General features: G+C 33.3%; 4 protein-coding genes across 5 annotated transcripts in view; 2 read left to right on the top strand and 2 right to left on the bottom strand.

The window, feature by feature from the left end:
* LOC134841892 (dnaJ homolog subfamily B member 6-like) overlaps positions 1–25,997 on the top strand; it is a 463,167-nt gene that overhangs the window by 263,412 nt on the left and 173,758 nt on the right. The gene's annotated exons all lie outside the window — the stretch shown is intronic.
* The window catches only part of LOC134841887 (E3 ubiquitin-protein ligase NEDD4-like), a 378,569-nt gene that overhangs the window by 263,413 nt on the left and 89,159 nt on the right, over positions 1–25,997 (top strand). The window lies entirely within an intron of this gene.
* Positions 1–25,997, bottom strand: part of LOC134841889 (leucine-rich repeat-containing protein 45-like) — a 449,626-nt gene that overhangs the window by 389,759 nt on the left and 33,870 nt on the right. The window lies entirely within an intron of this gene.
* The window catches only part of LOC134841635 (uncharacterized), a 28,290-nt gene that overhangs the window by 444 nt on the left and 1,849 nt on the right, over positions 1–25,997 (bottom strand). Inside the window, exons 2-4 of the mRNA XM_063857667.1 lie at positions 11,510–11,673; positions 7,452–7,936; positions 232–245 (exon numbers count right to left, since the gene is read on the bottom strand). Coding sequence (XP_063713737.1) covers positions 232–245; positions 7,452–7,936; positions 11,510–11,673 — 663 coding nt within the window. The remainder of the gene's footprint in view (positions 1–231; positions 246–7,451; positions 7,937–11,509; positions 11,674–25,997) is intronic.

The raw sequence follows: 25,997 nt of genomic DNA, 5'->3' as shown, positions 1-25,997 counted from the left end.
GCCCAATAAGTCGAGTACAAAAAATGCTACTTGAGATTTTTGCACCAAAATTGACCTATATCATCGAAAAATTCAATTTTGCATTTAAAAATACACACAATATGTTGAAAAAGTCAACAAAAAATAACATGAAAAAAAACCGCCGACTGAAGCTCATGTTTAAAAGAAACATGATTTAAACAACAGTTGGATTTAAAATTAAAATATTTTAAAGCACAAAAAATTTCAAACCCAAGTTGTTGCAGCTAAACCGACAAAAACAATCAGGCAAACAAAGTCCAATACTTCAATTTTTCCCAGAAACAATTCAAGAAAGCATACTGAAAAAAAAACAACAATCGGGTGCAAAAGGTTTAAAACCAACCGCTTTTATTGATGAACCTAATTTCAAAAGAAAGAAGAGTGTCGGGGGTTTATTATTAAAACGAGCTCAATTGCTTAGAAATATGAAAAAAAATTGTATAGGGGAAAAAATACTCTTTTTACAAGACATGGTTTCATTAAAAACTAGTTTTAAGTGTTGAAACTAACCCAATTGAAAAAAAATTCAAGCACTACCCTTCTATTTAACAGCAAATATAAAAACAAAACTTTGCTTTATGTTTTAGGGGAAAAAGTTTATTTTTGTAATAATCTAGGTCAGTTTTGGTGTATAATTTCAGTTTTAAAACTTAATCGCTCCTCATTTCTATGACAAAAATTTAGGAAAAAGTTTTTGTATTTGACTCAATGAGTGTCTACTCAACTATGGTCTACTTAGTAGCCGCTCGAAAAATTATAGAAGCTTATTAAGTGCTGGAAATTATGAATTGACCAATTTTCTGAAACTGACTTGGTTCTCGAAAAATATGCTCCGCTTTATTTGCTTCCTCCTGTTTCGTATTACATCCTTGCAATGATACGCTTGCGTCGCATCGCAAAAAAATGCGATGCGCCGCTTCACTTATGTGTATTCAAAAACTGTAACGCATGCAGAAACCTTTAACATGACTTTTTTCATTTCCCTAAGTCAGTCATTTCATTGAGTTCATATTTGAGTTGAGGCAAGAAGTTTTTTTTAGTTTTGCTTAAATCGAAGCCAACTATATCATTTCGAAAGTTACGTAGCGTCTGATGGATTCTGAAAAACAATTTTAAAAAAATTCCCAACCAAAAAAAATATCTCATGATTATTAGTGGGCAGTTTCGCCATGATTCGAGCAGTCCTAGCACGGTCTAGTAACTGAAAAACATTTGCGTTTGTTTGACTTAAGCGTTTTTTAAGAATAGGCAGCAATTTTGACGTTAAAATTTTGTCTAGAAATTTGACATTTACTTCCTTGTTTTTTTAAACCCTCTTTGCAATCTAAATTCAACTGGAGCAAACTGAATGTTCTGAAATAAAGATATTAAGCTGGTTTCAAAAAATTTGTTAAAAAATTAAGTTTTTCTAGCTTTTCATTTGATTTTTTTTCGCTTATTTGAGTTTGTCAAATGAGCTATATGAATCAAATGGGTACAAAGGAGCGGCAAGATTATGTTAATTTTTGAACAAATTTGAATTCTGTGGGAAAAAAAGCTAACGCAGTTTTTCTACAGTTTGTTTTTATGCTCTGGTTTGTCTCAGCGTTTGAAAAAAGTTCTAATTATACAAGTCATCCATCGAGCGTAGTATTATAATGTTTTTCCAACCAAACTCGCAAATAAAAACGCTATAATCGCGATCTGTAATACTAAAGATATTGAACATTTGTTTTCTGCTTTTTTGGTGGGAAGTGTTTGCCGATTCTCAACCGACGGTGGCACGGACGGTCGGAGGATCAATGCCGCACTTTGCTGTAATTTATTTTTTGGTGTGCTTTTGCTGCATAGCGTTGGCAATTTTTTTTAGCATCTCTAGTGGCTATATTACTCTATAGTGTTTGCAAAAATTTCATCAAAGTATTATTTCTATCTTTTTATTTGAATTGAAAGATGCTTTTTGTCGTTTCCTCGCTTCTTTTGATCTTTTCTGAACATTTTTACATTTTTCTGTAATATGCTGACCATCCTTGTCAGCAAGTGGATAGTTTTTTAAGTAACTAAGAAAAAAGCATTCAAGCAAAATTATGTTCGCACAAAATTTGATTATTATAATTATCAAATTATCTTCTATTTTTTAATTTAAAAAAACATCATCGATACATTTGGTTATATGTTTGGAGGGGAAAAACTAAATGCACAAGGCATAGATACTGATGGTTTACCCGTTGATCCGATTGCTGTGCAAATAGCCCAGAATATTCAGACCACGCGAAATTGTTTCAACCCAATAAAAAATAACAAAACCTTTGAAAACTTTTTATATTTTTTATGAATAGTTTATGCGTAAAGACTTTTCAGGTAATTTTTTGTATATTTAATGGAAGAGACAGTTGACTGATAAGCTGCAATAATAAGTCATTTATATTGAAGAAATAAAGATTAATTTAAAAGACAAATTTTGGAAGTCAAAAATTACCATCGTTCCTTTCCATCTCCAAAGTCATTATCTAATTTTTCATCTTTCAGTGGCTCAGCGGGTGGAAAAAATGAAAACTTATTGAAGTGCTTAATGTATAAACATAGGCGCTACGCGCAATACACCGAAGGCATAGAAACTGAAGCAAAAACCAAACAACTTGAACAACTAATAATTGAAGAATAACAGTTCTAGAACAAAAAATCGTACTAATACATGTATACACCAAAATTTTGCTATATCGAGAAAGAGCCTGAAATAACAGTTCTAGAACTAAAAATCGTACTAACACATGTATAATTTAAATTTTTGATATATCAACGAAGATCATAAAATAACACTTCTAGAACTAAAAATCGTACTAACACATGTATACACCAAAATTTTACTATATTGACAAAGAGCCTGAAATAACAGTTCGTGAGCTAAAAATCGTACGAACACATGTATACACCAAAATTTTGCTATATTGGCAAAGATCATGAAATAACAGTTCGAGAGCTAAAAATCGTACTAACACATGTATACGTCAAATTTTTGCTATATTGACAAAGATCATGGAATAACAGTTCTAGAGCTAAAAATCGTACTAACACATGTATACACCAAAATTTTGCTATATTGACAAAGATCATGGAATAACAGTTCGAGAACTAAAAATGGTACTAACACATGTATACAATAAAATTTTGATATATTGACAAAGATCATGAAATAACAGTTCGAGAACTAAAAATCGTAATAACACATTTATACACTAAAATTTTGATATATTGACATAGATCATAAAATAACAGTTCGAGAACTAAAAATGGTACTAACACATGTATACGCTAAAATATTGCTATATTGACGAAGAGCCTGAAATAACAATTCTAGAGCTAAAATCGTACTAACACATGTATACACCAATATTTTGCTATATCGACAAAGAGCCTGAATAAACGTTGTAGAACTAAAAATCTTACTAACACATATATACACCAAAATTTTGCTATATTGACAAAGAGCCTGAAATATTGACAAAGGACCTGAAATAACAATCGTAGAACTAAATGTCGTACTTACGCATTGTAGATCAATTTCTATAGCTATAATAAAATACAAAAGATTGTGTTTGTATGTGTAGCAAAACGCCTCCTGTCGTTTCAATCGGCCAATTGTAAATAAATAAATAAATAAATAAATACATAAATAAATAAATATATAAATAAATAAAAGCAAAACTGAAATGTACAAATAATTAAATTAACATGAAAAAATATATATGAACAAATAACCAAACAAACAGACCCATAATATGAATAAATGAAAATAAATAAATGAAATAAATACACATACATAAATAATAAAAGCAAAACTAAATGAAAGAAAGAATAATTAAATAAATATAGAAATAAATATCAACAAATAAACAAAACACATCTGATAAATAAATAAGCAATAAAAAAATAAATCAATTCATAAATAAATAAATAAATACATAAATAAATACATAAATAAATAAATATATAAATAAATAAAAGCAAAAGTGAAATGTACAAATAATTAAATAGACATGAAAAAATATATATGAACAAATAACCAAACAAACAGACCCATAATATGAATAAATGAAAATAAAGAAATGAAATAAATACACATACATAAATAATAAAAGCAAAACTAAATGAAAGAAAGAATAATTAAATAAATATAGAAATAAATATCAACAAATAAACAAAACACACCTGATAAATAAATAAGCAATAAAAAAATAAATCAATGCATAAATAAATAAATAATTACATAAATAAATACATAAATAAATAAATATATAAATAAATAAAAGCAAAAGTGAAATGTACAAATAATTAAATAGACATGAAAAAAAAATATATGAACAAATAACCAAACAAACAGACCCATAATATGAATAAATGAAAATAAATAAATGAAATAAATACACATACATAAATAATAAAAGCAAAACTAAATGAAAGAAAGAATAATTAAATAAATATAGAAATAAATATCAACAAATAAACAAAACACACCTGATAAATAAGTAAGCAATAAAAAAATAAATCAATACATAAATAAATAAAAAATACATAAATAAATACATAAATAAATAATAAATAAATAAATAAAAGCAAAAGTGAATTGTACAAATAATTAAATAGACATGAAAAAAAATATATGAACAAATAACCAAACAAACAGACCCATAATATGAATAAATGAAAATAAATAAATGAAATAAATACACATACATAAATAATAAAAGCAAAACTAAATGAAAGAAAGAATAATTAAATAAATATAGAAATAAATATCAACAAATAAACAAAACACACCTGATAAATAAATAAGCAATAAAAAAATAAATCAATACATAAATAAATTAAAAAATACATAAATAAATACATAAATAAATAAATAAATAAATAAATAAAAGCAAAAGTGAAATGTACAAATAATTAAATAGACATGAAAAAATATATATGAACAAATAACCAAACAAACAGACCCATAATATAAATAAATGAAAATAAATAAATTAAATAAATACACACGCAGAAATAATAAAAGCAAAACTAAATGAAAGAAAGAATAATTAAATAAATAAACAAAACACGTGATAAAAATAAACAAAAATAAATATGTACATACATAAATTATAAATAAATATAAGCAAACTAAACATAATTAAATAAATTGAAGAACAGATAATTAAATAAATAAAGATGAACAAATAAAGAAACAAACATACGCAATCACGTGACATAGCGCGATATAGTCCAGCCTACATGATAATTGATAACTGTGGACGTTATTTGTCGACACTTGACAACAGACAACATTAAAAAAAAAACCCGTTACACGATACCATAACACCTTGACTAAAGTCTTCGGTGTAAAAAGCATTAAACAATCACATGAGAAATTGATTTGCATATAGGCTTCATTTACGTTCATGATTAGGTTTTATGCGAGGATGGTTTAATATTGGTGGTAAAAAAAACTAGCCGAAGTAAAAAGCAGCCGAAGTATCAAGCAGCCAAAAATACTTAAGTGCTATATAATGGTTATGTGACAATCATGTCAGAATTACGAAAGTTATGCAAATTCATTCACATGATGTAATTTTTTGGCTGGCTCATATATTCCGCCCATTTTCGGTTGGTTTATACTTCGGCTGGTTTGTTTACTCTCAATTATTTTCACTAAATAACTGGTTGAAACAGCTCTCTGTGAAAGTCCTAAACGTTTCCTAGAGCTTCCAGCTCTAAAATTCCAAGAGCTTCCCTTGCTCGCTAAAAAAGTCGTTCAATTTGATTGATTTGTTGGTTGCTTTCCTCCTGTAAAAAATTGTTCCTTCACGCGTCTAAGTTTTTCAGAGCAAGAATCAAACTTTATCAATATGAAAAAAAATTACCCGCGCTTTGCGCACTTCTTAAGTCCTAAAACACCCATACATAGCTCAGCTGCTTTCTCGTTCAACAATCTTTTTTTTCTTAGCAAGCGAAATTTGGGAGTATCTCTAATAAATTAGGTAATTATAGGCTTTAGGTAAAGATCAACCTCCATGCTCTGGGAGTCGCTACTTAGTTGATAAGTGTCTTTTTATCAACAAGTCGCATCAGTTTGCCCTGCTATCAAAACTCTGCCCATTCGCCTTACTTGATCTATAAACTTGCGGTGATTGGAACTCATTGCAGCAATTCACCATTGCTCCATCAATCAAAAATAAACTATTTAATAAATGAATTACAAACAAATAAAAAAATTGATGTACAATTAAGAATTTTTAGTATTTGACATAGTAAAAATTAAATTATAATCACTGCAGGCGCGGATCTAGGAATTTCTCGAAGGGGGGGGGCGCATTTTCACCTTCTTCTTTAGGTCGACCAAATTGATTTTCTGAGCTCTTCCAAACAACTATAAAGACCCTAATTTGACCAAATTTTCTGCGCCGTAGGCAAACCTTTGAGAAAAAGGCCAAAAAGGTGTGTTTAGGCACTTTTTGGAAAACTTCGACCAAAAAATCACGTTTTTTCTTCCCTCCTCAAGATTCGTATATAATGGCGCCCAAGGCGCCTTTAGAAAAATTTTAAGGTCAGTCAGCCAAAAATCGATATCTCAAAATAGTACAAAACGGGGACCTTTTGGGTCGACAGGGCGTCGAATCCCTGAGGGGGACGTCCCCCCCCCCCCTAAATCCGCTACAGAATCACTGTAATTAAATTTAATAACTGATTCAACTTCATCGAAATTTCTCATCATTAAAATATCACTGAAGTGGTTGATTTAGTTCTATTTTAACAAAACTTATTGCTGGATTATTTTGTTGAGTTCGCAAATCTGAAGCTTAACGCAAAGTTGATTTGGTGTAGATTTCGAAAAATGCTAATTTAGAATTTATCAGATAAGTAAGCATACATATTCAAGTTACTTGTTTTGCCAGACGCGTGAATGGTCGGAGAATTTTTGAATTGTCATTGAAACCTGGTTCCATCAAAATTTTCCAGAAAAGATTGGCCTGAAATAGTTTAAAGTTAAAGAAAAAGGAAAAATGCTGCTCGCGTCTGACATATTGCAACTATTAATTAACATTGTTTTGTCAAATTAAATGAGTTCAGTTGGGCTTTGATTGAGCGGTTAGATCATTTTTTCATCGTTTGATTGAATTCTTCAATTTTTTGGGTCTTATGCGTTAAACGGCCTAAAAATCAAAATTGAAGCAAAATGAAAACTAAAACTGAAACTGATCCTGATTGGTTAATATTAGCCAATCAAATTCGAGCAACTAGGTCAGCCATTTTGGGCCGTTTAACGCATAAGACCCAATTTTTTTTATAAAATAAACAACTAGTTATGCATCTTCTGGATCAAGATTTTATTGAAAACTGAACAAACAAAGTAAATAAATGCACTTGGAGTCAAAATGAGCGAAAAACAAAGTCCTTCATTGCGACAATAGTACCTGTCACTGTATCGCAACATGCACCTCTGACAGTAGGGACTGTCGTAGTAGTCAAAGTTACGGGAAGGGTCATTCGGATTGGTTGTCTTGGAAGTCGCAGTGGCACTGTTGTCCTCCGAGTTTGAGTCATCGGAACTATTGTCGGAACTACTGTCGGAGCTTTTGTCTGAACTCGCAGGATAACTTGATGTCTCCGACACACTTTGAACCGATTCAGTAGTACTTGACTCGTTTTTAGGTTTTGCATCACTTTTAGCACCATTTTGAGTCGATGTTTTTGTTTTTCTTGTTGTGGTTGTTGTTGCTGTTTTGGTGGTTGTTGTTTTTGTTATTGTTGTCGTTGATGATGTTGATAATGTTGAGGATGATGTGTCGCTGACGGTGGCTGCTCGTGCCAGAGCCAAGGCACTCCTATATGTGTCATTTTTGCAGCACTCTCGAATACACTGCATGTAGTGTGATTTGGTTAGCTTTAGTTTACACTTCTGAATACAAATGCAGCAGTCTAACTCACAAAAAAGATAAGTTTTGATAAAGTTAGCCCTTTAGAAGTACCGGAGAAAAAACAAGGCTGCTTGTATTAGGGCAAGCCTTTTAAGGTTCCGACTGACTTTTACCAACCTGGTGAACAAGTTTTTGATTAAGCAAATTGATGAACTATTCAAAAAAAAAGAAAAAAAATGAAAGTACTTTTTCAATTTTCTGTTCATGCTCATGTGTTATGTAAAGTACAAGGTGATATCTTTTAAGTCTGGTAATGCATTGCCTCAGTTTCAAGTTGAATAACATAATTTGACGCTTACCGCGCGAAAAGGTTGCAATATATTACTTGTTCATTATCCTCAATTGGCCAAGTAGGAAACTCTGAAACGCTAAAAAAAATACGAAAAAATTAACAAGTAAATTATCCTTTCAGGATGAAAGTAGCTTTGAGATGGCATAATTGTTTGTCAAGAACGCTTAAATACAATGTCGAATGTTGTCGGATGCAAAAACACCCGATCAAAAATATTCCGTTTACTTCTTCGTAACAACAAGACAAGGCTGCTCGTATCAGGGCGAAGCCATGAATGTTCCGACTGCCCTTTAAGGTATATGGAGCAGTAATAACATAAAAACTTTAAATGTAATAAAATAAAATGATTTTTTTTCTAAAGTTTGAGATTTTTTGTGAAACTCATCCCCCACTCGCCATATAAAGTACTAAAGCATAGATTTTGCTCCTTTTAACAAATCAATTATGGCAAATAAGCTTCTTAAAACCAATTTCTAAGACAGATTAAAGCTCCGCTTACGCGCTAATAGCGCGAAATATATCGCGCGTTAATTGTCCCTAATTGGCCAAAATGGCAATCATTAAACACCCATGAATTTACAAAAAAAAGATAACAGGTGAAATATCTTTTCATGTTTAACCTTAGGACGACAATACTGTTCATATGATAAAAAAAATTCGTCAAAATGGCTAGTTAAAAAGCCGAAATTTGCATGAAGAAAAAAACCCACCCCGAGCACAAATATTCCGTTACTTTCGTTATGAAAGTCGGAGCAATAACTTGTGTCAACGCACCACCCTGGATGTTTGAAGTACTTTTATCCTGGTCGAATAAAGTACTTTTAGTCACCCGGGTTGACGTCTATAAAAGAAAAATGCTAATCATACAATTTCATATATGGCGACTATGGAAAAAATGCTCATCATACAATTTTAATACAAAATTCAAAAACTGTATTAAACGTTTTTAGAGAAATACTTCTGTTCTATTTCCACCTTTTGATTCTTTCTGCTCAATAAAAACATGATTTTAATTTTGATCAAAAAAGGCTTGTCATAATAATTTCATATATGAAAATTGTATGATAAGCATTTTGCTATAGAAAAAATAAAATTTTCAAAATGAATTTAACGATATTTCTGGATGAATTTACATAAGTTAAAAAAAATTTTATTGAAAGAATGCATTTTACTCTCAAAAACATGATTTTAATTTTGGTCAAAAAATGATTTTCATATAATTTTCATAAATGAAAATTGTATGATATGCATTTTTTCATTTGCAAAAACACAAATTTGAGGTAAAATTTATTAATCCCATTTTTTGGTTGCAAACTTGCTTTTGTGTTCAAATATAAGTTTATGCGAAAAAAAAACAGGCTTTTACCAAAATTTTCAAACCAAAAATTATCTAGCCATATACAAAAAGTTACATTTTTGGTATACATTTCTATGTGAAAATGTCGAAATTAACGTAAGTGCCAAAAATCACCAAATGCAGTTTATCTGCGTGGTAACTGCCAATTACACTCTGGGTTTTCTTATGACAAAAAGTCCAGGGCTAGATTTCCGGACTAAATTCCGGGCTAGATTTTCAAAAAAAAATTCGAAATATATTTTTTTGGTATTTTCATTTATGGAAAAAATGCTTGTCATACACTTTCATAGTATGAAAAAAATGCCTATCATAATATTTCATAGTATGGAAAAATGCTTATCATGCTATTTTCATAGTATTTCTTTGGTATATGAAATAGTATGAAATAGAATGACAAGCATTTTTTTCATAATATGAAATAGTATGATAAGCATTTTTTGTCAACCCGGGCAGTATTTGGTTTTAAAAAGTGTGAATCAAAAACAATATCTGTGTTTTGCACATCTTCGCCTAGCACGCAATCTCAACCACCATAAGATATATTGCTCTTTCACTAAAGAGTTAATCGAGATATATTGCTCTTTCACTAAAGTGTTATCTTTCTGAGCCAGTTGAGTTTGCTGAGTACGCTGGGCATTTTATCGAAAACTCATCATTTGGGATAATTAAAGCGCGCTATCTACCAGCTTTCGGTAATCGCGTAGCGCACTCAGCAAATTCAGCTGGCTCAAAAAACGATTCAACTTGAATTATTACTGAGTGTCAAACGCATCGTTTTTTTGGCTGAGATTGCGTGTTTGGGGAACATGTTCAAAACAAAAAAGACAAGACTGCTCGTATGAATGGCGAACGAATGATCAGGGCGAACGAATGATCCCAATGCTCCCAATGGCGAACGAATGATCCCCTGAATATTCCCAATGCCCTATAAGTTATATTAAACAGTGTTCGCTCTTTAATATTTGATGAAGTTTTCAAAAAAGGAAATTTTTTAAATTTGAGATTTTTACAAATCAAACTACGTAAACTTCAAAGTGATAGATTTCGCTCCTAGTTAGATAGCAGTTATGGCAGATAGCCATAATGATCAAAAATGATCTCAACGAAAAATGATCACAGGTGAAATATCTTTTTAAACTTGAGCTCAGGGCAATAATACCTTTCAGATGATGTAAAAAAAATGTCAAAAAATGGCTAGTAGAAATTCCCAAAATTTTCAGAAGAAAAAAACACCCCGAGCACACAAATTTGTCACTTTCTTCGAAAATTGGAACAACTAGTCCATGTAGTTCCAAACTCAAATCTCTGTAATTTCTTGAGGTCAGAATTTCTTTGAGTTGACTCGCTTAGAAGTATTGTCCCGATATCTTGATGAATCAATCAAAAAGCCATTCAGAATTGCGGTCGATCATCCAGATGACTTAAAATTAATATCGCAGCTATATTTATCACTAATATTTTCAACAAAACGAAACTATCAGAAGAATCATTTCACTGTTAAAAAAAGCAAAATAATTATACTATGATACTAATAAATAACATAATCAAAACCACCTAATTTACCTATTATATTTTTGCGAGGGCAGATGTTGAACTTGTTCAAAGAAAAGATAACGCAATGAAAAACAACTTCTGTGGCCGAAACAATTCAGAAAAACTCAGAAACTTTCAGAAACTACTTTTAACACTTTTTTGCCTGACGCTTACTTTGGGACCATAGAAAGTTTTTTCATGAACCGAACTTATGAACGAGCTTTGTAACACAAACTATTATTCCAAACGAGTACCAAATTTGGCAAAAAAATCTAAGAAGATCAAAAAAAAACTCGTAACTGAAGACCTTATAATGTCCTGAAACAACCGCAAGTACTCAACCAATCATAAATCAAAGGCTGACAAACTCACATCATTGACACACTCGTGTTTGCCCCATTTTGCACAGCCCTCATCTTCTGCATATGAGGTCAGGAAATCACAATCATCCTGTGACAGGTTGTTCATGTTGCACTCTATATTAGTCACAGTAGAACATACAAAAACCACTTGCAGTTCCAGCAAAGAGAATAAGACTGAAATTGTAAAAATTCAAGTTAAAAGTGTTTCCTAGCTCAGAGAGGCTTTAAGCGAATGAATAATTGAATGAATGAATGAATGAATGAATAAATGAATGAATAGTTATATAATGGGTTTTCTTAAAAAAGTCGAAGAGCTCACATGTTTGCGCCACCACTTAAGACCATGCAAAAAGCACTAATAGCAATTTTTACTGAACAATCCATCTAAAGTTTGTGTTTTTAAGCACCAAAGACTTTGACCAAAAATAATTGGGTTCACATTAATTTTGGGTAAAAATTAGTAACAACGCCGAGTTGTCCTGCCCCCTTCCAGCTAAAGTGCTACTGCTCTCAGTTTTTGCACGACATGTGCTTTGTAATTCGACCATCTGAACGAATAAATTTACTATACAGAAAATTTTTGCAACCTTTCTTACGGTTCAAAACTTTTATAATAGCATAAAGGACTATTTCCATAAAGTAATATATCTTTTCTCTCTGTCAGACTTTCCCAACTGAATCTTTGTATTTTCTTTTCAGCCTTTTCCAATTAACTCATAACTTAAATTGACTTAAAATACTCTGAATTGGACTTACAAATCATGAATCTAATGTTGATCTGAACTGATACAAATGTACTGGAGAAAAAACTAACGCAACCAAATATTTTGAAACCATGTTAGCTTTTCTTTTGAAGAAACTTTCGCGCATAAAATCTTTTCAGTCCTCATGTAAAAACAACGAATCGCGAACGCAATGGGAACTGTTTGACTAAATTTTAGCAGCAAAAAATTGAGTTCCTCAGCTTTTAAAATCTTGAATCAAATATGCAAAATTTTGCATTTTCCAACCATGTTATACGGTAGCTCAGCAAAGTTTTTTAAAATAATTTTCTCAAAAATGCTGTTTTTGATCAATTTTTCTTCACTGGTATCAAAAATTATGACAAAATTAAGATGCAGTTTTAAATTAAAACCTTGAAAAATAAGTTTTATTTTGGATTGAAAACGGAGTTTCAAGTAACCATTTTTGACTGAAAACTTTTAAATTGGGTGATTATAATCTGAAGACAAAACTAGGATGGTAGATACATCACTCAGGTTGAAATACTAGTGTACAAGTTTGAACAAAAACTAGGTTTATACTTTTATTCCAAGCCTAAATAAGCATAGATTAATGCCTATTTCCAAACATGCCTGATTTCAAGCCAATGATCTCAGCTACACTCCAAGAAACAATCAGTTTTTGATTTCAAGCACTAATCATTTTTTCCGGTTCAAAGAAAAAGTGTTCCAACGAGATGAAACGGCGAGAACTTGCATTTATGGACCCGGAACGACTGGCAATTGCTTTAAAGCAAAAATTGAGAATTTCAGAGAGGGTAGTTCAGTTGATTTGCAGTCGGTCGAATCAAAAAAATTTTGGTGAAAATCAAAGTAGGTATTTACAAAAATTGTTCTTAAAGTTAAAAATTTTAGGGAGCAGAGATAGCGCACAAAATTAACCTATAAAATTTGCTGAAATTCAAATTGAATAATATCCAAAACGGTACTTGAAGTTAAGCATTCTAGCAATTAAAACCCTGATTTGAGTTTAACTTCACCACATTTTATTGAAAAAAAAAGGTTTTTTTTCTCTTTTTTTAATCCTATAGTTCAGTTAGTTTTCTACTTCAGTGCAAGCTGGAGAAGAAAATTACGAGATAAAAAATTACAAAATGAAAAAGAAAATTTTACTGAGCTCAATTGAAATTCTATCTATTAATTTTGTTTTGTCCGGAGATTATGTAATTAATCGTTTCCAAAAATTTTGCTCATGTTTGCAAAAAACTCACAAACACAACTAATATGGCTCATTTTAAACACTAATTAGAAAATTTAATGCTTTTTCGCAAAAATTGTTAGCAGCGCAGAGAATAGTGGTCTGCTCAATTAATTTGCATCTCTCGCAATATTCTCAAGTACTTTCGGATCAAAATATACTCTTATCTTAGATTCTAAATGGTTGTGAAATTTCAACTTTTTTTGTTGTTTCTTTTTTGTTTTGAACTTGTGTGTTCATAACAGGAGTAAAACGACTTTTTGATCACAAAGTTTGAAAATTATTTGGTTGCCTTACAATTATCTCAGCTATAGTACTGTTTCCAGCTTTGTGATTTGAAATGAAATTTCGTTTGCTGTTACGCTGAGTTGAATGACTTTTGGTTCCACATGGTGACCTGGACTTTTTTGTAGTAGATAAACAAGTTTTTTTATGCATCCTAAAGTTTTAAGGATAAATAGAGACACGCAGGCTCAAGATTTGAACCAATTTCAAAATGCAAAAAATGCTCCTTTTATGATATGAAACTTTTAAAAATTCAAATCTATTATTCACCCTTTTGATCAAGTTTTCACGTGTAATTAGTTTTAATTGTTGTGATTGCACTAGGAAAAACCTTGCACTGTTGTTTCAAGAATTGCATAAGTTTCTCAAATATGGCATGGAGACATACTGCACGCATATCTTTCAGTGCTTTATTCGAAAGATAATAAGCTAGTATGCAAACTGTTTCCGTGCTTTATTTGATCAATCGAACAAACGAAATCGAAAGTACGAAAAGATATGTGTGGCAGAGATTTTTTTCTTAAATGTTCATGTTTTGATGTTTTGTTCGTGCGTTTCATCTGAGTTTATACCAAATGAGCAACATCTTAACTTGCTCTAAAACTGTTCACATCTCGACACTGCGTGTCCCTTTTTGTATTAAAAAACTTTTGATGTAGTTTTTCGCTGCTCTGTAGCTACTACATAAATTGTTAGTTAACTAAACAGCTAACCGGTGTTATTCAGTGAACATTTAAAGTTACATCAAACTACTAGTGTTCAGTTTCAATCGCGCTAGTTCAAAGATGCAGTGCGATCTATATTTAGACAATCGCGTACTCATACTCGTCAGTAATCAGACAAATAAAATTTTAACCCATCAGAATAGAGATAAGAAAACAAACTTAAGAAATAAACAATTTTTAATTATTAATTCTTTCCTTGTCTCGATTCTGATCTCGATTCTGATTAGTTAAAATAGTATATGCCTACTGACAAATATGAATACGTGGTTGTCTGAACACTGCTGCGTAACCTGCAAAGTTCTGTTCGCTAGTGCCTGATAATTTTTGAGCTATTTACTAGCTTCTTTTTCCGTATATAATTCATTCCAAAGTGTTTCAAAATGATTCAAAAATTACTGCAAAGATGTGCAAGTTAACTACCTAAATCATCAGACAAAGAAAATCATTTCAAGTGCCTTGCAACTCAGAATGTTGACCTGTAGAAGCAAATCATTACAAAAACTTTGTTTTTCCTACACTAGAACGCGTTTGTGCATGTAGAAACAGATGTATATTAAAAAGTTTTTCTAAAAAACTGCAATTTTAAAAGACTACGTACGTGATTAATTTCAACCAATTCAAAACCGAGTTTGCATTGCAAAGCAGTTAAACCACTTTCTTATGTTGCTTTTCATTGACACAGCTTGATTTCGAAAAAATACCTCTGCTTGTCGGCCTCGAATTTTCTCAAGCGAGCTCTTTCAATGGGTGTAGTAGAACAAGTCGACGGGTTTCAAACCGAAGGGTCGTCAAGTCAAAATTCAAAAATGAGCAGTACAAAACGCATTTATACAAAAAAAAATTTCAGAAAAAAAATCAAGTTCAAACGATAACTATAATTTTTTTTCTAACAATGCGCAATTTACAGAAAACATCCGCTAGATATAATTTCAGCCAGACTTCAAATGAATAGTTTTTATAGACCTCTAAAATTATATTTGAAGCCTCATGGTCAACAGTTATTTTTGCGAATGTTGCGACGAGCGGATCTTCAAATCAAAAACCGGGTTGACCTCCATAGACCAAAAATGCTAATCATATAATTCCATAAACTAAGTCTATGAAAAAATACTAATCATAAAAATTTCATACATTTTGCTAAAACGGTGTCGTCGAACTTTCAAAAAACTTTTCTCTTGTTTTGGCATAAAATTCGGTGTATCGTACTACATAAAAAAGAAAAACGTTTTGCCAAAAAAAATGCTAGTCATACAGTTTCCATATATGAAAAAATACTAATCATAGACCTTTCATGCAATTTTCTGTACGTATGGAATTGCATGAAAAGTGTATGACTAGCATTTTTCCATATATGAAAATTGTATGACTAGCATTTCGGTCAACCCGGGAGGTCTATGAGCGTCTAAGTAGTTTATGTTGCAATGCGTAGGCCTTTCGGATGCTCAAGCGCAACTTTTGAAGCTAGTTAAAGTAGAAAAAAATCGATATCGATTTAAAAAATCGATTTAAAAAAATGGCTGTTATTATTGCTTGTTCTTTTTTTGTAAGCGTAATAGAACCAAATTTCATAAAGGTTCATAAAAATCAAACGAAAAAAAAACTAAAAATGGCGCCGAAAATAAAGAAAAACTTAATAACCTCGAAAACCAAAAATTTGTGATAAGCAAAAAGTTCGTAGGGAATGTTTTAATTGAGAACAACAAGGAAAAGCAGATAGCATTTTCTGTGGACCAGCAGTCCCTACGAATTTTTTTGGTTGTTTTTAAACTTGGTTGTTTTTTCAAACATCTGTGATTTTTTTTCACTGAATTTCTAGGCACAAAAACTTTAAGGCTCTATTGTACCAACTTGATTACCGCAGGCATTTAGCCTAATTTCAGAGATGCCGTTACGACAATATTCAGTTTCAGGATAAACGATCGGATTGCCTGCCCTTGATTCAGTGTGCCCTTTAGCCGATGGTGCCCGGAAAAACCTAGCAAATGCTCAGCACCTTTTGCTTATTTTGTTGTTTCTCTGGATAGAGGCTTGTTATCGTCTGCATCAGAAAAAAAACAATTGCACAGGCAGAGGCGGGTTTGGGGGTAGGCGGACGCCCCCCTTCAGGGATTCGATCCCCTGCCGACCCAAAGGGTCCCCCTTTGGTATTTTTTAAGAAATCCATTTTTGGCCGACCGACCCTAAAATTTTTCTAGGCGCTTTTGGCGCCAATATATACTAACTTTGAGGGGGAGCGCTTGCCAAAAAAACGCGATTTTTTGTCAAAATTTTCCAAAAAGTGCCCAAAAGCGGCGCAGAAAATTTGGCGAAAACAGCGTCTTTTTAGTGGTTTAGGAGAGCTCGGAAAATCAATTTGGTCGACCTAAAAAAAAGGACGTCAAAATTTTCGAAAACTTTTTGAAAATCCGCACCCACGTCCCCCCCCCCCCCACCTCAAGAAAATCCTAGATCCGCCCCTGTTTAACGCAAAGTAATTGATAAAAAAAAACAAGGACCCCAAAATTGAACCTTGAGTGCCATCGATCATTTTTTTTGCTCCCAATCGAACTCTATATCTACACTGTTAGATACCTGCCTAGCAATTGCAATCTGTCATTTGAAACGGCCATTTGCAAATGAAACATTGCAAGTAATTTCAATGTGTCAATTGAAATGGTAATTTTAATGTTAATTTCCCACCAATCAAAATCCTTTGAATGTTTTCACAGGGAGTTGACGAAGTCTTTCATCGAATGTTTTGCGCTGCTTAAAACATGTGAAAAGTTGTAGCTTTAAGTTTTTTCGGTATTTATCCGAACCAGATCTGTCAATTTTTGGCTAATTATCCAAATCGATTGCGTTGAAAATGTGTTTTCAAATTAATTCACGTTTTATTTATTTAGGTCCGGGGTGGCCTTCTCATAGAGGAATTTCAGATAAGATACACCGTCTGTTTGTCACGGCTTTATGATTTTCAGTCAATTAGATTCGTGCAACTCCTTAGTCTAATACCGATCCTAATTTCACTCCTGTATATCCTAGTCTCAGTAGATCTAGTATATACTCGTATTCTTGCGATGTTGGAGGAGAGGAAGAGCAACTGCTCTCTAAGATAAATTATTTTTCTCTGACTGAAACTAAAAATAGTTTCAGCTTTACAAACTATCAATTATTAAAGAACTTTCAGTCTTACAAGTTTTTGTAATGCATCATGCTTGGTTAGTTCTAAATATTTTACAGTGATAAAAATCAAAGTATATAATAGAAACTTGTTTGAACTGGTTCCAGCCATCCGGGGCTTAGGAAACTTTTTGAATCAAAAAATTTTTTCTTATGAGGAATGGATGGAGAGTCCTCTAAATTCTTTGAAGAGAGTGTTGATTGATTGTGTCAGTGAAGAACTAGTGTTGAGATCTATGGAGATTGAGAGATAGTTGTGAAACGAAAAGATCACCTTGAAGTTGCAGATTTGTACTTATGAAGTGTCCATTGTGTAAGTTAGAGCTAGACTACGTGATTTCTTATCTATTCATTAGTATTGATCGAATTTTGAGACAAGAATTGACTTCTCTGATGATAGCGTCAAGTGACAAGGATCCGTATGTTCGAGTTTCAATACCGAGTCTGCCATTATTCTTGTTCAAAAGATACCTTTGCTGCGACATTGAATCCAAGCTTTGTATCCTACGAGGGTTGTGACTGCTTCAAGCAAAATCAATAGATTTGCCGTTATATAGTCACAATTTCGTCGAGTTTGCATCTCCCTTTGTCTGGTCGTTTCTTTTGCACTGTAAAATCTTTACATTCTATATATCTGCACTTTTAGTGATTCAATTTTGATTTTGAGTGGTTCAGAGTTATGATTTTTTAAATTATTTTCGCGGAAGCGTTTTTTTAGGTTCGGTTATTTCAAAGAGTTGCTCACCCAGAGCCACTCTTGAGAAAAATTAAGTGAGTGGGTTCTAAGCACATGCTGAAGATGTCCATCGAACGACTGGTGGGGTATACTTGTTAGCGCCTCTTTGAGTAGAGTCTTTACTTGTTTATAATCCTTTTCTTTTCTTCTGTTTCTGGTGTTTTGCGCATATTTTTTAGTAGTGTCATTTTCAAAAGCTGTTCATCTTTGATTACTGTTGACTTGAAGTTTATTAAAGGTTATCTAAGCTTTATTCTTTATTCCAACCGGATTAGAGAAAATTTGGATACGCGTGAAAGCTGTTTAAAGTTGTTATCAGTAAATTTATTAAACTTGAAATTCATTTATTCTCGAGTTTGGTCAAGTTCAAAAGTGAGTATATTAGAATTAGGCGATTCAAGGGCAAGTTGAAGAGTCTTAGAAAAATGCATACATAAAAAAGTTAGCATGTCTTTATTTTACTACTCATTTTTGAATTTATTACATTGTATGACACTTTTACTTTAAAACTATCAAATTAATGGGTCTCAAATAATTTTTAATTTACAAATAGAAATTACTGCAATCGCTCATCTTTATTGATTAAAAATTTAATTAAAATGTTTTTGTTTTTTTTTTACTTTTTTGATTTTAGAAAATGTTGGTGAAATTTGAACTAAAAGAGCTGATCTACACTTCAAAAAAAAATTGCTGCTGAAAATTCAAAACTTACCATTAAAAAAAAACAATTTTTATAGTTTTCTACAATCAGGACCAGCGAAAAATCCATTGGGATATTTAGTTTGTATCGTATGTGATTGCATGAGAAGCTTAGCTAACATGCTTTTGACATTTCTAATTCGTAAGAGTGGCCAAAGATACTCAAGTGCCTGAATAACTTTGAGTTCATATGGTGTTTGTGTAAGTTAGTGTTGAGTGTTTTGAATTAGTTTGTTTTGTTTGTGATCAATTTTCCATCCGTGGGTTTTTTCTAACAATGATGTTTCATCAGATTGTAAGTTTTCAAGTGACATAATAATGGTGCGGAAAAATTTGATGGAAAACGTGTTTCTGAGGGGGCCAAATTCAAACGTGTATGTTTTTTTGATGCCGGGTATGTTATTTTGATGCAAAATGGGAAGTTTAAGAAGTAGGAAGTTGTGTATTTAGAGTTTATAAACGTATATCGATGATGTGGGTTTCGTGAGGAAATTGAAAATTGTTTAAAAACTATCGAAGTGACTAAAGTAGGTTTTGTATGCATCTATGATTTTAAGCTCATGCTGAAAGATGTGGTCAAATATTTTGTTAGTGCTGTACAAATCGAAAATATAGTCAGTCTTTGTGAATGTTTTTTCGATCAATTTGGAATTTACTGCAGGCTCTCGGTCTTATGGCAATTCTTCCATTGTAGCTGATGACAGCGTGGCCATAGTGCGCCTTGGGGAATTGGTTAGACTTGCGTGCTTTGAAACTATTGAGATCACGCGACGACAATCCAATGTTACAGCGTTTCAGGGCTTGGAACGTACCTTTATGCATATCCCATGTCTTCCCACACCATTATTTGTTGAGCGAAATAGTAATAAATTAAATTATATCAAAGTTTTAACCAGAATATGGTGGTGAAAGACCTAGCAATCTTTTAAAAGTGCGTTTGAGGCCTGAAATTCACGTTCAGGTCGTCCTCTGACATATTTTGAGAAAAAATCCAAATAGTTTATGAATTGATTTTTTTCTCAAATTATCTTGGGCGAAGACCTGGAATATGCATAAAGATTGCGCTTCAGGCCCTGAAAGGCATGTTTATGCGTGTCCAAAAATTTTAAATTCTTCCGCACCATATCAAGATTTTAAAATCATTTAATTTATAACTTGATTTTTTTATCGAAAAATGTGGGGAAGACCTAAGAAACGCATTATCGTGCCTTTTAGGCCCTGAAAATGCTTTCAGGCCCTGAAACGCAAAATATGCATGTGTCGGATCTTTTCCAGGTCTTGTTCCACAATGTTTTAAAAAAAATCATTTAGTTTATCGAATTATGGTGGGCAAAGACCTGGGACATGCATAAACGTGCGTTTAGGGGCCTGAAACGCATGTTAATGCATGTCCTATGTTTTTCCACGCCTTATTTTGGAAAAAAACTAATTTATACACTAATTGATTGTTTTAATTGAAATATGGCAGGATAAGAGCAGGCATATGCATAAACGTGCAATTAAGGGTCTCAATTTCAAAATAAAACATAACCCGGTTCTCCCCCTACAATGTTTGTGTGAGTTCGTGTTGAGTGTTTTGAATTAGTTTGTTTTGTTTGTGATCAATTTTCCATCCGTGGGTTTTTTCTAACAATGATGTTTCATCAGATTGTAAGTTTTCAAGTGACTTAATAATGGTGTGGAAAAACTTGATGGAAAACGTGTTTCTGAGGGGGCCAAATTCAAACGTGTATGTTTTTTTGATGCCGGGTATTCTATTTTGATGCAAAATGGGAAGTTTAAGAAGTAGGAATTGTGTATTTAGAGTTTATAAACGTATATCGATGATGTGGGTTTCGTGAGGAAATTGAAAATTGTTTTAAAACTATCTAAATGAATAAAATAGGTTTTGTATGCATCTATGATTTTAAGCTCATGCTGAATGACGTGGTCAAACATTTTGTTAGTGCTGTACAAATCGAAAAAATAGTCAGTCTTTGTGAAAATTTTTTCGATCAATTTGGATTTTACTGCAGGCTCTCGGTCTTATGGCAATTCTTCCATTGTAGCTGATAGTGCGCCTTGGGGAATTGGTTAGACTTGCGTGCTATGAAACTATTGAGATCACGCGACGACAATCCAATGTTAGTAAAGTTTTTAAATTGTTGAGCGTTAGTAGAATGGTGAAGTCTTTTTGAAAGTTTTTTTCGATCAAGTTGGAATTTACTGCAAGGTCTGTTTCATATGGCAATTCTTCCATTGTAGCGGATGACAGTGTGGCCATAGTAAGCCATGGGGAATTGGTTAGACTTGCGTGCTATGAAACTAGTGAGATCACGCGACAATCCAATGTTAGTAAAGTTTTTAAATTGTGTACCGTTAGTAAGTTGGTGAAGTGCTGTTATATATAATCGGTCATCTTCGATTTTATGTGTTATTTATAGTGGGCAAGTAAAACGATATTAGGAAATACAAGGAAAATGACGATAAGTGAGAGCTTTTCAACGTAAGAATCTCGTTAAATTTGGGTTTTGTTTTGTTTTGTTTTGCGGTATTGGGGGAAAGTGGAAGGTTGACATAGTGGAATTTGTGGCTGTTCAAATGTCTAGGGTGCTAAGTGCGGAGGAGTCTTGACGATGAACATCAATTGACCAAGGATCTGCATAGGTTGGTGGGGTACTTCTTTTCATGAGTATGGGTTTTGCACGGTTGATGGTGTTACGAACGTATTATGTTGATTTTGATGTTGGTGAAGTGGGGTGGGTTAATTGGTGGATTGAAAGTGGTTGATTAGTCTGGTAGATTTCTTGTTGCTGCTAGATAAAATTATCTAAAACTCGCTCTAAATGGTCATCGATAATTGGGCTTTGGGTGTCGGGAAAAATGCTGGAAAGGGGTGATAAAATCGGAGTAGCGTCGGTTCAAGAAAAATTTAGTTTGAGGATAGGGTTATTACCAGAACTCAGGTAACTATTGGATGAATAGGTGGCTGAGAAAACATGGTAGTGGGACTCGGTTCGGAGTAAAAAAAATCAGCAGGAGTGTCAATGGCGGGTTTATCTAAAATTTCATCTGAAATAAAAAGTGCCTGGATAGAGTCATCAGTGTGTACCTGGGCAGAGTTAGGTGAAAAAGTGGAGAAACCTGAATTCTCTAATAGAAAGAGAGAAATCATGAGATCAGAGCTGGAGATGATAGAGTGTTGACGCTGAAGATTAGAAGGATAAAAACGAGAGCGATGAAGGGATCCAAGTTGGCGGCTCATTAAGGGCTAAAAGCTCTGTCGTTTTGAGAACGAAAAATTAGACTGGAAGGCTGTTCTATAATTTTTTTGTATGTTTCATTTAAATTTTGTGGCGGATCGGCAACATGGAAAACTTGGCTTCTGTGTAATTCATTACCTGAAAGCTAATGACGAGGCTAACGATGCTAATGAAAGTGTGGTTCTATAATTTGTGTGTGGAAATAATTGTAAGTGATGTTGATTTGATAAATTATGTGAGTGTGGGAGTGATGTAAGTTTAACGTGCGTGTTCTTACGTGAGAATCATATGTGTTCAATTTTGTCGAAGTTTTTTCGCATTCGTTAACATGTGCGTCTAGTAAAATTTTAGTTATTGAGATAGAAAAAAAATCTAAAAAATCCTGTGAACAAAATGTGAGCTACGCTTGCTTGTATGTTGACTTGCGTTTGGATTGCACATGTGTTCTATGTTCCTTTACAGAGTGAAAACAAAATTCTCAAAAATTTAAGCATTGTATGAATGATTTTTTCAGAGATGTAGTAGTGCCATCCTAAAAATTTTGTATAAAAAATTCAATATGTGGATTGAAGGAACACCCTGGAGGCCATTTGTTTTCCGTCGAAGTAAATGTACTCTTCATTGTCCTTAAAATATCCACTTTACTCTTGTGCGTAGATATCTGAGAAACCGGCAGTTTCAGCAAGTTTCCTAAGGCTTGATTTTATGATTTTCGAGGAATTGTATCCGTTTTAGCGAGTAGTTCTTTATAATGTTGTGTTCTTTTGTGATGTTGTAAGTCAGATTTTGAGTACATTTGTAGAGATCGTCAGTCAATTTTAGGATTTCTGGCTATTGCTTGTGTGCTCTCCTGTGAAGATTTTTTTGGAGGTGACATCTTTTTGAGGTATGGTGTGAGAAGTTTTTTAAATCCTCATCAGGATTTAGTTGTACTACATTGTAGCTGTATTCTTTGATCTCAATGGGTTGGCGGTTTACCAAAAACATGATCCTTTTGGGAGTGTATCAACAAAAAGAACTTTGTTTCAATAAAGTTTTGGTATTAGCTGATAACAGAGTTTGTCTGCAAAGACATAGAACGGTGAATGCAAAGTTTTTAATACGTTCCTTTTTAGTCAATTAAATTTGATCGATTACCCGATAGAAAATATATCAAATAAATGATTTTCAATACTGCCAGCAAGAATGAATTTAATTTTTATGTTCTTTCCAAATAACCTATTTGATGTAGTGTTTCTAGTTCTAAGAGTGACATTTCTTGAAAAATTATACAAATTATGTAATCAAATTTCATATCAAGATGTATGTCGTAAAAAACTAACACGGTTTTTTTCTGGAAAAAATTTTTTCACCTATTTATCCTTTTTTATATAGAAAGATACTAGTTCGTAAAACTTTTTGTCTTCTCGGTTTTTTATGTTGAATTTTTGAATTTTGAGTTTTCATATCTTTTTTCAGCTTCAACCGGGATTTCGAAATAATGATTTTTAAATAGTGGTTTTCAATATTTGCATGCGAATTCAGTTTCTGGGTAAAATCGAAAGCGTGTAAATTTCTGCTCTATGTGTAGTTAATTCATCAGATGGTATGGATTCTATCAAATACTTTTTTTGTGAAATTTTACCAAACTTGCTTGGATTTTAGCGACTTAGAGGTTGTGCAAGTGTCCTCAGGAAATCAAACAAAGGTTGCCTGGGTAAGTGTTGTATGATCACAAGGTCCTTGATTAATCATACAAGGTAAGCGCATGCCTTGATATATTATAGTGTCGTCTTTTGAGCTTAGTTTAGCTTGAAATGCTTCAGTTGTGTTTTCTAATCGAAAAACCTTATACCTTATTTCTTGATAACCTGTATTTTTTTGTGCTAGCTTTTCGATTGGATGCGTCATTTATGCCAAAGTGAGGTATCCAATTTTTATTGTGGAGGTGTTAGGTTAATCCTCCATGTCTTAGGTATTTATCGTCAAGCCGTATTTTAACTTGACTTTGTTCAAGTTGGTAATGATTTGTGGAGTCTTTATAAAACTGAAAATATAAAAAATATTTACTTGTTTCTTTGTTTTTATCTAAATTACAACCTTATAGTTAGTTTTTGCAACCGTCAGGATTGAGATGTATAAAAAAATTAAAATTCATTGCTGATTGGATTCTTGATCGAGTCTATTCTTTTTCCGCTGGAAATTTTTGAACAGTGTATTTTTTTTCAGAAAATTTCCAACTAATTTTGAGTCTACAATTGATGTAGCGCGGGTTTTGAAGTAGAGTGTGGCAATTACAATAGTTGTTTTTAGTTATGGAGGCTCTGATAGCTCAATTGTGGGAGTTTATGCGAGATCATCTGCATCAAGCGGAAAACAAAAAAATGACATTGGGAACGTGCGTTTCACTAGCTTACGATACCTCCATCTTGCTTTTCAGGCGATAACATGCAAAAAGAGACTTGAGGAACAGACAGGAGGGCACACGAGGTCACGAGACTTCTGAATCCGCAGTGGGAGAACGAACAAATGCATGAACTCTTCTCCGCGAATAAAACGTTGTTCGAGACTTTGATGCAGGATATAACGAGCTTGTCAATCAAGCTATTGCTCGCGTTTTTTCTTCTGTTTCACAGAAGCTTGTTGCATATAGGGCTAGCTCGCTTGTTTAGCCTTTGTTTGAGTAAGAATCGATGGATAACTAATTTTACATTCCCGTCACTGAGCACTAGAGGCTGAAACCAGTCACACCTTCTCCTTTTTCGGTCGACACCCCAGGAGACAAGAAGAAACTCCCCGTGGAAGGCAGGTTTGAAGAAACCCTGAAGAGGGAGCGTCCTGAAGCAACCGAAGGAGAAGAGATGGAGGAACCGTTTTATGAGATGGTTACGGAAGCAGTCACGAACATTGGAACGATTCGCAAAGGAGCAGCGGAGACCTATAGTCTCGATATGACCAAAAAGTTCCTACAGGATATGAAAGATGAAGAAAAATCGAAAAACATGAACCATAAGAAAAATCGCACTCGGCTCCAGACACGCTTTACTTCGATCGGTGTAGCGAATACCTTGCAAGCAGTCTCAAACAACTCAAACCTCACGCTATAATCAATCGCAAGTATCGCTTCCACTGTCGGCGCTTTCGACTTTCGGTATTTTATCCCATTTTCCTCGATCCATCGAAGCGCCAGCATCGAGATTACCACAGAGACGGTAATCTTCTGTGGGCGATCTGATAACCCTATCGCCTGAAGTTCCTCAAGGTCCCATATCAAGCAGAGGTTGCTCTTCTCTGGATAATACCCGGTCTGTGCCACACAATGACATGGATAGTCTCCATGTGTCAAATTAATACTCCGTAGATTGCGCTCTCCAGATGTCTCGAGCAAAGTTTCGAACTCCGCCAACTTCGTGTGTATCGAATCATTTTCGCCTACGGCTTGGGCGTTATTGTATTCTTTGCGGTTTGTACTTTGCTTTTCAAAGTCACTGGAATTCTCCTTCTCAAGACTCCTTTTCCCCAGGTAGCACTCAAGTCCTCTACCCTGGGTCCAGGCACTGCTCCCCACGTTTTCTTAAGCAGCTGGTGCCAGTCGTACTTACATGGGTACCGAGAAGGCCTAGTCAATCATCACCCTCTGGCTAGACGCCTCCACCATCGACATGCGTAATGGGTAATGGCTCCCACAGAGTT

This window comes from Symsagittifera roscoffensis, chromosome 3 (assembly GCF_963678635.1).
Source record: "Symsagittifera roscoffensis chromosome 3, txSymRosc1.1, whole genome shotgun sequence".
NCBI lineage: Eukaryota > Metazoa > Xenacoelomorpha > Acoela > Convolutidae > Symsagittifera > Symsagittifera roscoffensis.
The sequence above is the reverse complement of the archived record's forward strand: the minus strand, read 5'-3'. Positions and strand labels throughout refer to the sequence as shown.